At 39.4% G+C, this 16,154-nt stretch overlaps 1 protein-coding gene across 3 annotated transcripts in view; it reads right to left on the reverse strand.

Annotated features, from left to right (window-relative positions):
• Positions 1-206: 206 nt before the first annotated feature.
• The window catches only part of NHS (NHS actin remodeling regulator), a 370,306-nt gene continuing 354,358 nt past the window's right edge, over positions 207-16,154 (reverse strand). For all 3 annotated transcript variants that reach the window (XM_007991157.3, XM_007991161.3, XM_007991159.3), the window contains exons 5-9: positions 15,133-15,325; positions 12,070-12,201; positions 8,156-11,137; positions 7,718-7,844; positions 207-4,255 (exon numbers count right to left, since the gene is read on the reverse strand). In XM_007991157.3, coding sequence (XP_007989348.3) covers positions 3,649-4,255; positions 7,718-7,844; positions 8,156-11,137; positions 12,070-12,201; positions 15,133-15,325 — 4,041 coding nt within the window. In that variant the 3' untranslated portion in view covers positions 207-3,648. The remainder of the gene's footprint in view (positions 4,256-7,717; positions 7,845-8,155; positions 11,138-12,069; positions 12,202-15,132; positions 15,326-16,154) is intronic.

Genomic DNA, 16,154 nt, shown 5'->3' on the forward strand with positions numbered 1-16,154 from the left:
GTCTATGTTCTTTTTGTTCCTACTTTTGCCATAATAGATCCTGCCCTTATGTCCTGTTGCCTGTAAAACACTTGTGAAGCCCAAGAAATCAATTACGTAACAGTGAAGAGAAAAAACGATTGTTTAATTGCAGTCACGTTTATTTGCAGTTTCTATACACACTTTCTAGGTAATCAAACTTTTCTGATACATTTTTTTGAGAGGGGTTCACAATGAAACTGTCACCGTTTTTACTAAAAATAAATACAAGACTTAAAGTGTTGCACAGCTCTAAAATATACAAAGGCTTGGATTGAATGTAAACGTTGAAAACATCTTACAAAAGAAACCATCTTTGCAGCAATTTAAAAAGTTCATATTTACAAATATTACAAAAATACAAAATGGATGCAAGTCCATAAACCATTGTCGTTTCGGCCAGCATGAACTGGTTCTAGTACCAAAATAGTTACACTGTAACCTTCTTCATAGTTTTAAATCTTTATTACCATCTAGTTCTCTACGTGCCACCACTGCAGCAAATGTACTCACTCACTGACCTTTGGCAAGAGCAAACAGCATGTTTTGTTTGCTACAACTAGTCCATGTCCTCTACTTAGCCAAAAACAAAACAAAATAACAACAACAAAATCAAAGTAGAATTTTTTTAAAATGAAAAAAAATTCCCCTACACAACATAGATACGTTGTATAAACATAAAAGAACAAAAAATCGCATCAGTGCAAACAACAGAAGAAAAGTTCGGATTGATGTTCTTCACAATACCTAACGTGTGTACCCTGCTTCAAGACGGCAGTGATGTTAAAGACAGCCCTAAATCTTGGTCTTGTTTGCTATGTAATCAAGTCATGTAGAATATTCCAGATTATTAAGGAACTTCCTGCTTTTTCTTCTCAGTTTGTAACTCAATACTCTTTTCCACAGTGAATTTTTAAATCCATCTTTATTTGGGTTTTTTTAAATCTATGAAATATAAAATAGAGAAACTCTGTTATAGATTTTTAGAGTAAACAAAATAAGTAAAACTATATTATAAGGGTTAGTTCTGTGATCATTACATATAGAAGGTATCTTATTGCCTCACAATTCAAGTCAATATGTATTTTAAAAAATATATGGTACCATTACTTAAATTAATGTCAATAATAAAAAGGTGACATTTTTATTAAAGCCAATTCATGTATTTTCTATTCAAGATTTAGAATCACTTTTAAAGCCCACATACCTTTCTTCATGCTTAAAAAACCCCTAACTACACAAAAGCCATACTGCAAACGAACTGCTTTTATGAAATTACAAAAGATCACCTACTGTGACTGGAAATGATGGTTTCTTATCGCATTTGCCTAAAAATTTTATTTTTAAAACTTTGCAAAGTGTACTTTTCAAATCATGAGACAGATTTATTCATATTCCCATGTGGTGTCAAACCATGCTGGTTTTCTTAATTAATGGGTTCCAATGAGAAATGATGGTCCATTTTATTCAAACCCTAAAACATTTTTCTTTTAAGAAAATGTATAACACTTTGTAAATGTTCAAACCCTTTACCAGGTAGCTTATCTATCCCCAGTGTGTGTGTGTGCACACACACACTCACACTCGCACACACACACACACACTCTGACTCTCCCTCCTCTTATACCCCTCCACCCCCAGCACCCATTTTACATACAAGGATGACAAGAAATTTAGTAACACAGTTTGTTAGTGAAAACAAATAGTAGAAGAAGCCAGACATTATTTTTTCTTTCCAAACAAACAAAACAACAGCAATCAGATTATCCATTCTTAGTCTGTAGCAGTTTAGAAATCATTTCTATTGAAAGACAGTATCTTCTTAGACCAGGCTTCCTCCTTCATTTTGCATGAATTATTCCGAAACGCAAACCCCCTTCCACACCTCCTACTTTCCCAACTACCACTTGCATAAGCTTAAAGCCAGCAGCTTGTCAATTTCTTGGTAACCTTGGTATGTTCTATCATTCTAATCACATTCTAGTCTTTTATAAGTCAGATCCCTTCTTAATTCTCTCTACGTTCTACCTCTCCCATTCAAAACCTATTCTAGCTGCTTGTATTTCTGACACAAAATTCCAAACATTAGTATCAGTTCATGTTAAAATCAGAGCTGTAAAAACCATTTGCAGATTTTAACTTGTAACTACATTTTTTTTCAGTTTTAAGACAAGAAAATTCAAGTAATTTCAAGTAATTCAGCTTGTTTCCCTGCCTTTATTTTATCAGAGCACCTGCCCTGACATTTCCTCTCCCACCCACCACCCTCCCCTTTTGCCATCAAGCAGACACTATAGTAAAACCAGACAAAAACTCAGTTGTATGTAGTATTGTGAACCAGAGCTGTTCCCCATTCCCAGTTTAACAATGAATATAAATAATGCATATACACATACCTATTTTCCAACTATATTGTTCACAGTGTCATTTCTGTTAATTTTTAGGTAGCATGAATCTCATCAGCACAGAGAGAAAGCTTCACTGAAAACTCATTACAGGTACTTACTGATTAATCAATAGCTCTGTGGCATGCTTAGGTTTTATTTTTGTTAGTTTAAGAATGTGGAGCTAATTTCTAAACTCTTTAAGGAGTTTAACGATTATAGTCATTAGTTATGACTGTTTATGTCCCCAGTAGCCTAATATAAAACATAACCTAAAATTAACTACTGTTTTCCCTACTCATTCTCTTTAAAGCAATCCATTGAAAAAATTAAAATCTAAAGGACACTGTCAGATGCTGTTGTTCAGGGCTTTGTGTTGAGAATGATGACTTCTCTCATTGATTAAAAAAAAAAATCAAAAGCATGCTTTTCATTCTGTCCAAATTACCACACAACAAATCACAGCCATGGGTTGCTATTAGCTTGTTTGGTGCTGCAATTTGTCACAAACATGTTTAGATCTGAATTCATTATTTTAAATTATTCATATTTCAGTATATGACCTCAAGATTTCCTTTAGTTCACCAGTTTAAAATTCATATTTGAGGTTTACCACTCAGAAATCATATTGGTGGACATTTAAATATGGCATTTGATATGAAAATGGTATTCACAGAATACAGTTATTACATTTTATTTTTGTGTATTCTATAAACAGTTGGTGTGCAGTAGATAATTGACCACATGTCCACTCATCATTGATAAATCTATTTACACATTTTTATCAAAAATATGGTATTTACATATGTGTAGTTCTTTCTTCTAAATTTTGCTTTAGTTTAATGTAAAAAAATACCAAACCTCCAGAGTAATTTTATCTTCTTAAAGAATAATGACAGTGAGGGCTTTATTTTCTGAATAGGCAGCTCTGGGAAAACGTTTTCTAGGTGTCATGAAAATTAGACATTTTTGTATCGTCTATTTTTGCAAGGAAGGAGATTGCATAAATCAAACTATGCTAAAGAAAAACATGAAAGACTGCAGCTACTTAAAACATGGAAACTAATCAAGAATGTCTAAACCACTTTCTGTTTACCCAGCACATACTGTATTTAGAAATTCATTCATTGCTTAGCAGTGATGCTACCCCATTAAGTTGAGACTTTTCCCAAGTCCTCTATTCTGTTCCTTCATCCTCATGTGAGTAAGGGTTTTGGCCTTTGCCAGGCAGCCTGGTACAGGCACTCTATGTTGAACTCTGGGAGGAACGGTCGTCATGTGGGCTCCCGTCAGAATTTTCCGTCTCTCCCTCGGAGATCGCCTGCATGGGCGTGTTGTACAACCGGCAGCGGACACTGTAGCGACTGCTGCTGGCTGCAGGAGGGGCCCGAGAACGTCCAACCCTTGCTGATGCTGAGGTGGCAAAGCTCTTCGAGGAAAAGCCTTCTGCATTAACTCGTGGGGAGCATGGAGAGAGTGGGGACAATGCTTCAGTCCCTTGTGACCCCTGATGGGCATCATCAGTGCTCTGAGGGGACTCTGTTGTGAGCTCCCCAGGAGGTTTGGGCAGGATGGGACTCTTCAGGATCTCAGTGGCAGACATGCGGTAACTGGAATCTGAGCGGCTGCCTTTCTTGAGCAGTAACAGCTTAAACTCTTCATTGGATGTGTTGGACTTTTTGGCATTTCGGTATATGAGACCAGGAGACCTCTGGCTGTTTGGGGTTGTCACATTGCTGCTGGGTGAAGTGATGGAACTGGCGCTGCTGCTGCTACTGCCGAGAGGAACTCTCGATTTGCTTCGAACAGACATGTCCCCGGAATCTTTTCTTCCCAGTACTTTCCTCTTGGATCTTTGAGAAAAGGAGAAAATGGGGCAAACATCTCAGTCCACGTTTTTATGAAACTGAATTATTCAGTTGTATTCACATATCTGTTTAAAATGCATTTTGAGCCTGTCCTATATGATAGGATACTAAGCATTAGGGCTATAGAGATGAAAAATAAGATATGTTCCTTGTCCTTGTAGCACCCACAGTCTGAAAGAAATTCTCTGATAACCAGTGGACACAAATTAGGTCCTAGAGATGATCATTTCAGATAATGGCTAATGTGGAGGCTAGAGGTTCTAGAGGATACTCTGTAAAAGTTTAAGAAACTATACTGCTAACTGCTGGGTGCGTTGGCTCACACGTATAATCCCAGCCCTTTGGTAGGCTGAGATGGGCAGATCACTTGAGGTCAGGAGTTCGAGACCATCCTGGCCAACATGGTGAAACCCCATCTCTACTAAAAATACAAAAGTTAGCGGAGCATGGTGGCGCATGCCTGTAATCCCAGCTACTCAGGAAGCTGAGGCAGGAGAATCGAATGGCTTGAACCCGGGAGGCGGAGGTTGCAGTAAACCGAGATCACGCCATTGCACTCCAGCAGCCTGGGCGACAGAGCAAGACTGTCTCAAAAAAAAAAAAAAAAAAAAAAAAAAAAAAAAAAGTAAAGGAAAGGAAAAAGAAACTATACTGCTAACTAAACTATACTTCTGCTTCCAGGGGGTGAAAGACTATACCTTTTTCTTATTAACTCTGTCTCTGTAACACAGATGAAATGATCTGATGTCTGGGATTGGCTTCCAGATGATACCAGAGAAAGCAAGTGGATGGAGGTGTGGGTGGGATAGGATTGGCCCTAGTTTGACAGTTGATAATCCTGGGTGATGGTTATGTCAGCAAACATTATACTATTCTACCTTTTAAAATCCCTCCATATAAAAACATAATTAAATGACGTTTTAAGTCAATTCATCTTGGGCTGCAAATATCATTTCCTATAGCTTCGTAAGAGCATCAAGAGCATATTAAGCAGTAAGCCAGCTCTCTGTGGGGAATTGAAATCCCAGACTATCTCTGAAGCTCTTAAAGCTTTGTATACTGTAAGCTCTCAAGAAAACAAAATAATTCTTTTTTCTGTGATGTAAATAAACAAGTAAATAGATAAATAAGTAAACCCTGCACAAATGCAAGTCTAAGATTACCAACCTGAATACATCTATTGAACCTTGACACCCATCATCATATTATTGATTTTCTTTGGTAAATCAGCAGGCATAAATTTGTGGATCTTCAGTATGACTCAGTTCATTGATAAGCATTGGCAGCATGCACTTTCATCAACTTAAAGATTCATACGGTAGAGAAAATGTGAGTTTCACAAGTGTAGATCTGCTTGATTTTGGTTCACAGAAACCTCTGTGGTTGATATCTTGTATATGCCAGTGTCTGGCACTCCACTAAGTTAGGGCTTTCAAACTAACATTAGCTTTTAGCACCTACCATATTCTAGACACACAAAAAAAGTTACCATCAGAATCAAATACCTGAGCTATAGGCATTCCCATGTGCAATAAGGGAATAGGTCCAGAGGTTTCAACTTACTCAAGACTGGCTAGGAAGTGGCAGAGTTGGGATTCAAATCCAGGTCTTTCTGACCCCACTATTTACATCCTGTCCACTATTCCACACACTTTCATTTGGTCCTTTGGGAGTAACTTTTTAACTTACATAGCTTTTTTTTTTTTTTTTTTGAGACGGAGTCTGGCTCTGTCACCCAGGCTGGAGTGCAGTGGTCGGATCTCTGCTCACCGCAAGCTCCGCCTCCCGGGTTTACGCCATTCTCCTGCCTCAGCCTCCCGAGTAGCTGGGACTACAGGCGCCGCCACCTCGCCCAGCTAGTTTTTTGTACTTTTTAGTAGGACGGGGTTTCACCGTGTTAGCCAGGATGGTCTCGATCTCCTGACCTCGTGATCCGTCCGTCTCGGCCTCCCAAAGTGCTGGGATTACAGGCTTGAGCCACCGCACCCGGCCTACATAGCTTTTTAACTTACATAGCAGTTTAGTAATTTTTCCTAGGATTGGAGATAAAGTGTGGGGGTGATGGAAATATAATCAGAACTTAGACTAGGCACAGGGGTGAAGGAAAAGAAACTAATGGTTCTTCACTCTCTGAGTAGAGAAGTATGCCTGCTAAGGTATGCACAGAAAGTGTTTCTGATTGGCTCTGTTTAAAACAATTGTTGAACAGCAGTACTCCTTCTTTATGAGAGAACCACATCAACAGAAAACAGAAATTCCTATTAAAAAGTAGAATTCTAGGAGAAAAAGATTGTAAGCTGCTTGCAGTGAATTTGTTTCAAAAATGATAACTTTATGAGGTAGAAAAGACAATCCCCAAGTTGTATTTCTTGGGAGTTTCATCTAGGTTCCCGAGGTCTAAGAAGACAGTCGTGTTTGTGAAAGGGGGAGGCACGGCACATCATGATTGGCTAGCTCAGTTGGATGTAGGTTAGGTGTCCAAGGGCTAGTTCCTGCTCTGTTCTTTGGTCATCAGCTACAAGGAATATTTTTTGCAAATATGGACCACGGATCACAAGGGCTCATGGGGGCAGATGAGGAAGTATGCCTTTGCAGCATGGACACAACACTGTCCTGGAAAAGCAAACCAAAGGACCTGTATTCATGGAATATGGACATTAATTTTGGAGATGAAGGCCAGTACTATTAAAGAAATTTAAGTTCTAAGAAGAAAGAAAAACAGACAGCAAATATTACTTGTTCTGAGTTATAAAATGGACAGCAACATGTATTGTCTTTTCTCAAACTTGGCACTCTGTTTTGAGAATCAACTTTGTGTGTGTGTGTGTGTGTGTGTGTGTGTGTTTGTGTGTGTTCTCTAAGTTTTATTTTATTTTAAATTGACAAATAATTGTATATAGTTACAGGGTACAATGTGAGTTTTTTATTTTTTATTTCAATAGGTTTTGGGGGAAGAGGTGGTATTTGGTTACATAAATAAGTTCTTCAGTGGTGATTTCTGAGATTTTGGTGTATCCATGGTGAATCAACTTCTGTTTGTCTCTGCTGGAGTATGACTACAGCTTTGATCATATTTTTTAGGTTCAAGAAAATATTTAAAAGTCAGAGATTACACGAGTTTGAGCTTTCACTCCAGGTCACTTAACCACAGATTGTTTTCACATAAAAGCTTGTTCCAGAATGTCTTTTCCTGGGGAAAAATAAAGCCACTCTTATGAAAGTCTCTCAATAGAGGTCTATCAAACTCTATATAAAGATCCTATTTCCCAACTTGCATATCAGTCTATCAACTTGATTTGGAAAAATTATTATTTGCTTGCTTTTGTTTTTGCTGAATGTATTACAATTACGAAAACCTTTCCCGTATTTGCATTTGTGAGAAGTACCTGAAAGGGCAAAACCTTTGCTGTACCTTTTGTTTTGGGGGACTTGGTAATGTTGCCTCACCTGTGAATGACTGCAAATAAATCCTCAGTTGTTCGAGGTTTGTTTGGGGACACGAACACACCCTCTGCTTCAGCTTGGGAGTCTTCACTAAGTGGTGAAATGATGGAGTCATCACTCGGTGATGATTCTTAAAATAAGAACAGAAGAATCTTTAAGAGGAAGTTACCCAGCACATTACTGTACTTCACTGACTCAGGGAACAAACAAACAAACAAACAGAAATTATCTTGCTGCCATTTTTTAAAAATGAGAGAGATACTTGTCAAAGCTTACTCACCCAGTAACAAAAGATTTTATCTCAATTGTTTTAATAAGTGCAAAGAAAGAGTGGAGAGAAACCAACACCCAGCGCTGTACCGTATTATTGGGAACATAAGAAAAAATTCCAGGAAGTGCCATGAGACACATTTCCTTTATGACAAGTTATCAGTGACTGACCTTTCAATGAAGCCTCATCCACATTTCCTTGGGTCTCCTCTGCTTTGCTGTTATCAGAGGCACTTTTGGCTGAAATACCTGAAGCAATATTTTCCTGCTTGGAACATTTTTCAGGGAATGAATTTACAGGTGTTATCTCCAATTCATAGCTGATAGTACCAGGCACTTTGTCGTGGTGGCGGCTCATAATAAATTGATGCTTAAGTTGATTGCTTACAGCTGTTGCTCTAGTTGGTGAGTTTGACTGAGATGTGATTACATCCACAGATTCAGGTTGTGCAACTTCCTCCCCACCTGCAGAGTGTGCCTTCTGTACCTGTTCTAGGGTTTCATCTGGACCAGCTCCATATTGTATTATTTTATCATCCAAATCATTTGGGCGGGCAGCAGAGACCCTTTGAAATCCTTCTGTGGGAAAAGCACAGTTTTTGGATGGTGTGTTTTCTGCAATAGGCTCAGTCTCTGTATGCACTTGGCCTTTTGTGACATTTGAATCTAGAAGACTGCTACCAGCTGAGGTTATAGTTTCTGGATCGCAGCGATTCTTCACATCAAAAGTAGGATTTTTTTCTAAATGTAGTTTAGCTGGTCCTATCTCAACTGCAGAAGAGTCTAAAAAGGACAGTATGGTGTCTTCAGTGGAGTACTGACGAGATACTGATTTATTTGCTGTATGCGGCCTAATCTTACCCGGAGACAAGGCAGCCGTTGTGAGTGTGCTTTCCTCTAAATAAGGGAGATCTGTATTATTTTCTTCTTTTTGCTTAACTTCTTCAGACTTGTTAATGGACCTAAGGTTAACAGATTTCAGGATCGTTGGTGTAATTGCAAGGGACGGTGGAGGATTTGACCTCAGTGTTTCTCCTACTGTGTTCTGCTTATTATGAGTAAAAACATGCAATGGATGACGGTGGTGGAATGGTTTGTTCAAGACATTATGAAGAGCACTTAGATCAAGATGGGTAGGAGGTATAATTGGAAGTTCAAGGTCTTTACTCAGTGATATAGTTCCATCTTTTAAAGAGGGTTGCTGTAGTGAGGATTTTCTTTCTGGGACTTTAGGTTTTCTTTTGCTACCTCCGGGAGACAATGGACCTGAAAAGAAAGCTGTAGGGAAAGAGGATGTTGGCGTTTCAGACTGGCTTGAGTAGCCACTTGATGGAGATGCCAAGCCAGCCAGCTTTTCTGGTGAAGCCAGTTTAAACTCATTGTCAACAGAAGGAAGAGATGGGGTAGTGGCTCTTGATTCTGATTGCGATGTTTGGGATTCAGAGCTCTCTGGAGATTTGATGCATTCAATGACTGTGGTACCCGTAGCGGTGCTTGAATTAGATAGAGATCTATAAGGATCATTTGTTTTCAAGTCATTTAGGAGCCAGAGGTCTGCATAGTGCGTGGATTCGGCACCTTCATCTTTGAATGGTGGGATATCCGAAGTGTCTAACTGAGGTTCCTTAATGTCATGTTCACTCTGGTTTATCCAAGAAGGTTCCTGCTTGGTGGGAAGACTGGCATTTTCCATTCGAGAAGGCGTGTTGGCGAAATCAAGAGGCAGCTTCATTTCCCTGGAACTGTGAGGCAGGTGCTGACCACTGCTTATCTTTGGTTCTTTCTTCTCAGAAATATCTACGTTTCCATCAGACTTCCTCAATGATGAGCTACGTTTAGGTGGAGTCGGCTTTGCCTTTGGTTTCCTGAAAGAGATGCTTGGTCTTCCCTGCCTCTTGTGGTCTAAGTAGTCCTGCCAGGCACAATCTGGAAGACCAGGGGAAGCCCCTACACCCTGGCCATTCTCTGGGCCCAGGGCTGCATAGTGACAGACATAGCTCTTACTACCTTTGAGACCACAGTCAAAGTGCATGGACGTATAGTATCCTTCCGTGTCTACTGAAAAGTGAGAGCTAGTGTCCGCTTTGTCTGATGGAGACTTTTCCAGAAAGCTGTCATAAGTGGCCACGCTTGTGAAGCTTGGGCAGCCCAGGCTGTCTGCCTTGGGACGCTCAGGACTAAAATCCTGGCGGCAGGAGGCATCATGGTGGTGGTGTAGGTAATTCCACTCACTGTCACTTGTGTTGCTGTTGTTGGGATCATCCAGCAGGTCTACAACAGTGGAGGTAAAGGAGTTTGCCCGATGGCCTCTCACTTTATCCAAGTGGTCATTGTATTGTTCTGTCATGAAAACACTGGCATCCTCATTGGCATGAGGGGCTGTGTTTAGTGACAACTCCGAGTCACAGTGCGAAGAGCCAGTAAGTGGAGGAGAAGCTGCAGGAGGGATGGTTTCTGAGGTCTGCGAGGGGCATGTGGAGCTGCTTCCACTCCAGTTGCCGCTGGATGACTGGTGGTCATCTTTCTGGTCCATGTGGCTGCTAAGGAGGACGCCAGCCGTGGAGATGCAGTGGATGGGGCTCCCAAAGGTGTCTGAGTTGGAGGAGATGTCACAGCTGCCGGAGTCAGCAGCCATTCGGGACAGACGTGACCTTCCCCTCTCACTTAATTTGTGCTGGGGGCTGTGGAGATGTTGAGAGCAGGCTAGGCCCAAAGTAGGCTGGTGGTCCTGGGCACTCGGGCTGCTTGGAGCCTCACTGCAATCATTAGGGGTTCTTTCATGGTCACCCACAAAAGACTCTCCCTCTTCATAAGCTGAGGGTTTAGCACCAACTTTGGGCTCAGCATCCCCACCTCTATTACCTTCCCGGGGAAGGCTCCGAGATCTTGTGCGGCTGCTCGCTGCAGGAGTAAACATGGTGTCACCTTTGTCTGCTAGGGCAGAAATGTTGCCAGCAGAATGAGAAAGGGAAGCTGCAATGCTTTGACCCCTTTGAGCTCTGATTCTCCTTCTGGATGGGGCAGCAATCAGAATATCCTCGGTTTGGCACTCAGAGTCCCTGGTTCCGGATCTCCTATTGACAGTGTTGGAGGGGTCTGGGTTTGTGTGCACAATCACATTTCTTTCCCTGGCCACTGGTGATTCATCAGAATCTAGGGCACATGGAAAGCACAGTGAGATATTTTCTATATCAGCAGACCAACAGACATTCTGAGCTATGTCTGCAGATCTGTGGGCTGGCAGGTTAGAGCTGTTTTTTTTTTTTTTTTCTTTAATAGAAAAAAAAAACACATAGAATTAGGAGAGAGTTAAAATGCTTTAGGGTGTATATACATGTCCCCCTCATATATGTATATATACATACCAAGAGAAGATATGCTTTTGTGTCTTTTGTGAATTTTCCCTCTCTTCACTATCACATAAATCTGCCACAATAAGTGACTACTTTTAAAAACTAAAGTACATTTTATCTTTTTGGCCACTACTCTTCATTTTTATTTTGTAATATAAACATGATGAAATAAAAATCATAGCTCTCATTATTAGAAATAAAAGTCTTATTTACAAGAGATGCTACCCTAATAATTTTTTAAAACTCATAGGCAGAGATATTTTAAATGCACTAAACAGAAAAATTGTCACCAAAGGTATCATATTATCAATATTCAATATTTCATTGCATATGCCTGAAATTTACCTTCTAAAATAATTAATGACATGAAAGTATATCTCTCTTAAGTTACAATTTTCCAAAAAGAAAACTTTCATTTACTCCTGCTACTTTTTATTCACAATTTCCACCTTAATAAAACTTTCAAAAATCAGCTAAGTATTACATTTCAGCCATAAGACCTGAATGTATATGCCTAAATCTATAAGGTCAAACCTTCACAGTCAAGAACAGAGAGTTAAAAAGTAATACCACCTGGCTTGCTGAATACAGAACAAATACACACCATTTTAAAACCTCTACAAGGTAAAATGTTTAATCATTTTTCTGTTTCATCTAGTTCTTCTGTTTAATCTCCCTATCATCTATACTAGGCGGAGGAATGTTAACCATTAACATTTTTTGATATCACACCTATTTCTTGTTGAACTCTTCTGGGAATACCCGAGATGGTTTTCCTCCTCCTCAATTTTCGTCTCCGCTGTAGTACCGATTGTGAATGAACCAGAGAGCAGCGTATACTAGCCTCTCTGTCAAAGCCAACTCCTGCAACCCACAAATAGGTCTCATTAGCTTTAGAAATGGCAAACAAATTTTCATTTACTTGGAACACAGTGATATTAATTGACAGGAAGTAAGGAAAGAGTTTGGGTTAAGCCTGTGAATGAATATAAGGGAGCTGTTATTCAGCTCTTATTTAAATTATGCTGCAGTACATTAAGCTTTACTTCTAAATGCAGCTCTCCACAACAGCTTGCACTGCCAACTAAAACAAGCAAAGAAGAAAAATCAAAAGAAAGAGAAGGGAAAAAGACATCAAAAAAATCCCTCTCACACAGAAATGGCTCCTTAAGGATTTATAACCTTTAGTTATTACTATTTACTGATCTATTTCTGGGCTCTTTGAAGCTGATACCTTTGCATAGGAAATCAGCAACCAGGATGCTAACCTGAATTAGCTCAGCTAACATATCCTGACCCATTTCTTCATTAAAAGCCATCTTTGTGAGGTTTTGTTCCCTCCATCTCTTATGGTCCAAACCTTCTCCCATTCCCCACGTGTGTGCGTGCGCGCGCACACACACACACACACACATCTCTTGCTGTGAAGAAACTCAACAGTCTAAGGATTTGTTTTTTTAAATCATCACCCAACTCTGTCTACTTTCTTCTGTTTACTAAACTCAATGCTTTGTGGTTTAGCATGAGATGTCTTTTCAATATAAAATAAACATACAAGGCAGTTCCCAGTTCTGCACTTAAATGGATCCACTTTCTATACCAACTATAAATCTGGAATTCCCAGTCTTTATACCATAGGTTTGTTTTTGTAAATACAGAGGGCAAACCATGGTGCTTGTTAGTTTCTCTCTCCATAATCACATTATCAGCATTACATGCAGTCCCATCACAACTAGAATGATGAGAGGGGAGGTGAGGAACTCAAACCCTTGTCTGCACCATGGATTTTTCAGAGTGAACTTTGCCTCAGAAAGCCACGATGCCATGCTTTGGAATTTGGTCACCTCATCATTTATCCTGATTGTTAAGCGTGGGGCTGGGTGGTATGTCAAGTCTTGGTTCAGCTGTATAATGAAAGAGTCGAGTTCTGTTTAACATCACAGTGCCAACGGTTTCTAGAACTCACTTTGAAAAATCTGTATGAGATATCACATGATGAATAATTACAATATTATTGGAGAATTCTTACTAATGGAATCTTTCTTAGTTCCAACCCAAAATTAAAATCCTTCATTCTGATCTTAGTAATTGTAGAATGCATTATATATAGACACAGACATTTTGTGTTATGTGGACATCATTAACAATGTTCTCATTAAAGCTCTTGAAATCAACATCTAATATAAGTTTTAATCAGAGAGTTCCTGAAATAAAGCAGAAGGGAAAAGTGTCCCTTTCCCTCAATCATAAAATAATGGCCCATAATCATAGCACTAAATTTGAAAACGAGATTTTACTTACAGTGCCATGAAAAAAGCACGTGCTGCTAATAATCAGAGGTTTCCAGAACCGAAAATTAGCTTAAGAGGGTGCCAAAATCATCCATTTTGGCAGCTGAACTCCCCTAATACATCCCATTTAGATTGTGGAGATCAGATAGGGGCATATCTTTAGAATAATTTATCTTACAAGTTTAATAGGTCATCAGGAAAATTAACTCCCAACTCACCACAGGCCCATGAACTAGGACTCCTTTTTCTCAGGAAAAAAATAATATCAGCACTTTGGGAGGCCAAGACGGGCGGATCACGAGGTCAGGAGATAGAGACCATCCTGGCTAACACGGTGAAACCCCGTCTCTACTAAAAAATACAAAAACTAGCCGGGCGAGGTGGCGGGCGCCTGTAGTCCCAGCTACTCGGGAGGCTGAGGCAGGAGAATGGCGTAAACCTGGGAGGCGGAGCTTGCAGTGAGCCGAGATCAGGCCACTGCACTCCAGCCTGGGCGACAGAGCGAGACTCCATCTCAAAAATAAATAAATAAATAAATAAAAATAATAATATCTGTCCCAGATGTCTGGTCCATTTGCTTCCCCACTTTATTTGAGAGAAATCTGAGTGGGGTTAATAATAGCTGTGTGCAACATGCATCTCAAATGACATGCAATATTTAGTCACATAGTACCAATATGCAAATCAGTCATAACATGGCTGTTTTGAAATTTTCAATATACAAATAAGTTAAAATGTAACTATTAGAGATGTAAGAAAGCCCAATGGATAGACCATTTAATTTATGTCTTTGAAAGTTAGAATATTTTATAACATGATTTTACTTACAACTAAGTTTACCAGATCCAATTGTGGAATTTACAACTGCTGCCAATAAATTTTTCAGAAAGGTCTGGCTGTGCTTCCATTCTATCTAGACTAATATTCACACTCTCAGTACACAGGAGGAGGAAAAAAGAGAGTGAAAGGAAGACAGCCTTGCTGGTTTTAAAATAGAATTCAGCCTTCATCTATGTATCCATGTATTTTTAGGTCAAAAATCCCCCAAATCAATACAGAAGTCTTAACAGTCTTTTAAAAAAAGCCTACCTTCATCCAAGGAAGCATGAAAACAGATTTTCTAGTTGGCCTACAGGACCATTACTTGCAGTTTGAGAAGCCTGGGTTTGCTGTTTTCTTTCTTGCAGTGCCACACATCATTATCATATGATTAATCACTGCCGCCTTCTCCATTATTTCAGTCAGCTATGGCCAAAGAGCTATTTGGTGATTTTTTTCAAAAAGAAACTGTCCATAATTTACATAACAAGTGGCCCAGTGGAAAACATGTAAATTGATGTTCAAAACCTGACAAAAGCATATCGAACATCCTCTGGGTTTGTATTTTGATGAAAAAGGCATTACTTGTTTACAAAATAGTATTCTTAGCAGCACAGATTTTGAACATATTTAATACACAGAATATTCTGACCCGTCTGCCCCTAAGAAAAAGCCAGAACTATACCAGTGACATTGATGGGAATAATGCAAGAAGAAATCACTTGGGCATCTTGTTTCATCTTCTCCTCTGGCGTTGGGAGAGGTAGTGCTTTGCTCCAGTTGGTCTGCTTGTCCAGTGTAGAAGGGATATTGTGTATTGGGTTTTTCGGCCTCTGCCCTAACATGACATCTGTATCTTCATCCTCTGGGGGATGGGACTGCAAACAAAGTACAATCAGGTTCAGCCATCATAGATTATACATAAGCATACATATAAGGAATTTCCTAGTTTAGAGAAGTAAAAATGAGGTCAGAAATAGGCCCTTAGGACAAAGGAAGAATTCCTAGAAATAGTTAGTAAGCACAACTAATTGCAAGTATTATTTCAATAGTCAAGCAACACAAAAGGAAAGAAATGGGCTAAATAAACATGCTTCTCAGGTTAAATGGAATTAACAGGAGAGACAAGGTAGCCAGAAATCTGCAAACTTTACACCAAAGAAAACTGAGTCTCTACTCCAATGAAAGATCAACTTTTAAGCTCTCTCACCATAAATTTCTATCAAAAGTTTTGAGATCTCTAGATGACTAGGATCAAAGGAAGAAGATGAGTTAGACACCTGTGAAAAGGTTCAGAAAACCTGGAGTCGGGAGACATTCCAGAACACATACCTGAAGGACAAGCCAACCTAATCTGAGAAGCCACATTAAAACATGAGGAGTTAATTTCACTGCAGACTATGGCATTTTAAAATAACATTTAGAAAATTCAGTTTCATGAACACTGTATGCATGTGGAAAAGCAAAAGTGAAGAATTTCCCCCCACCAACGATAGTGGAAAATACACATCCTGTTACTGGGGAGAAATATTCCAGTGAGTTTATTTTTCAAATTAGGAAAGGTAAAACAGTCCTAGTTTATTTTCTTTTCAGCTTTGTGGTGCGAGACTTTTCCTCCAGCTGTGTAGTTACGGGCTTTGATTTCTATATGACATTGGAAAATTCTCCATCCAAACTTTTGATAAATATCAATATTGTCTAACTTTT

Source organism: Chlorocebus sabaeus, chromosome X (assembly GCF_047675955.1).
Source record: "Chlorocebus sabaeus isolate Y175 chromosome X, mChlSab1.0.hap1, whole genome shotgun sequence".
Classification (NCBI taxonomy): domain Eukaryota; kingdom Metazoa; phylum Chordata; class Mammalia; order Primates; family Cercopithecidae; genus Chlorocebus; species Chlorocebus sabaeus.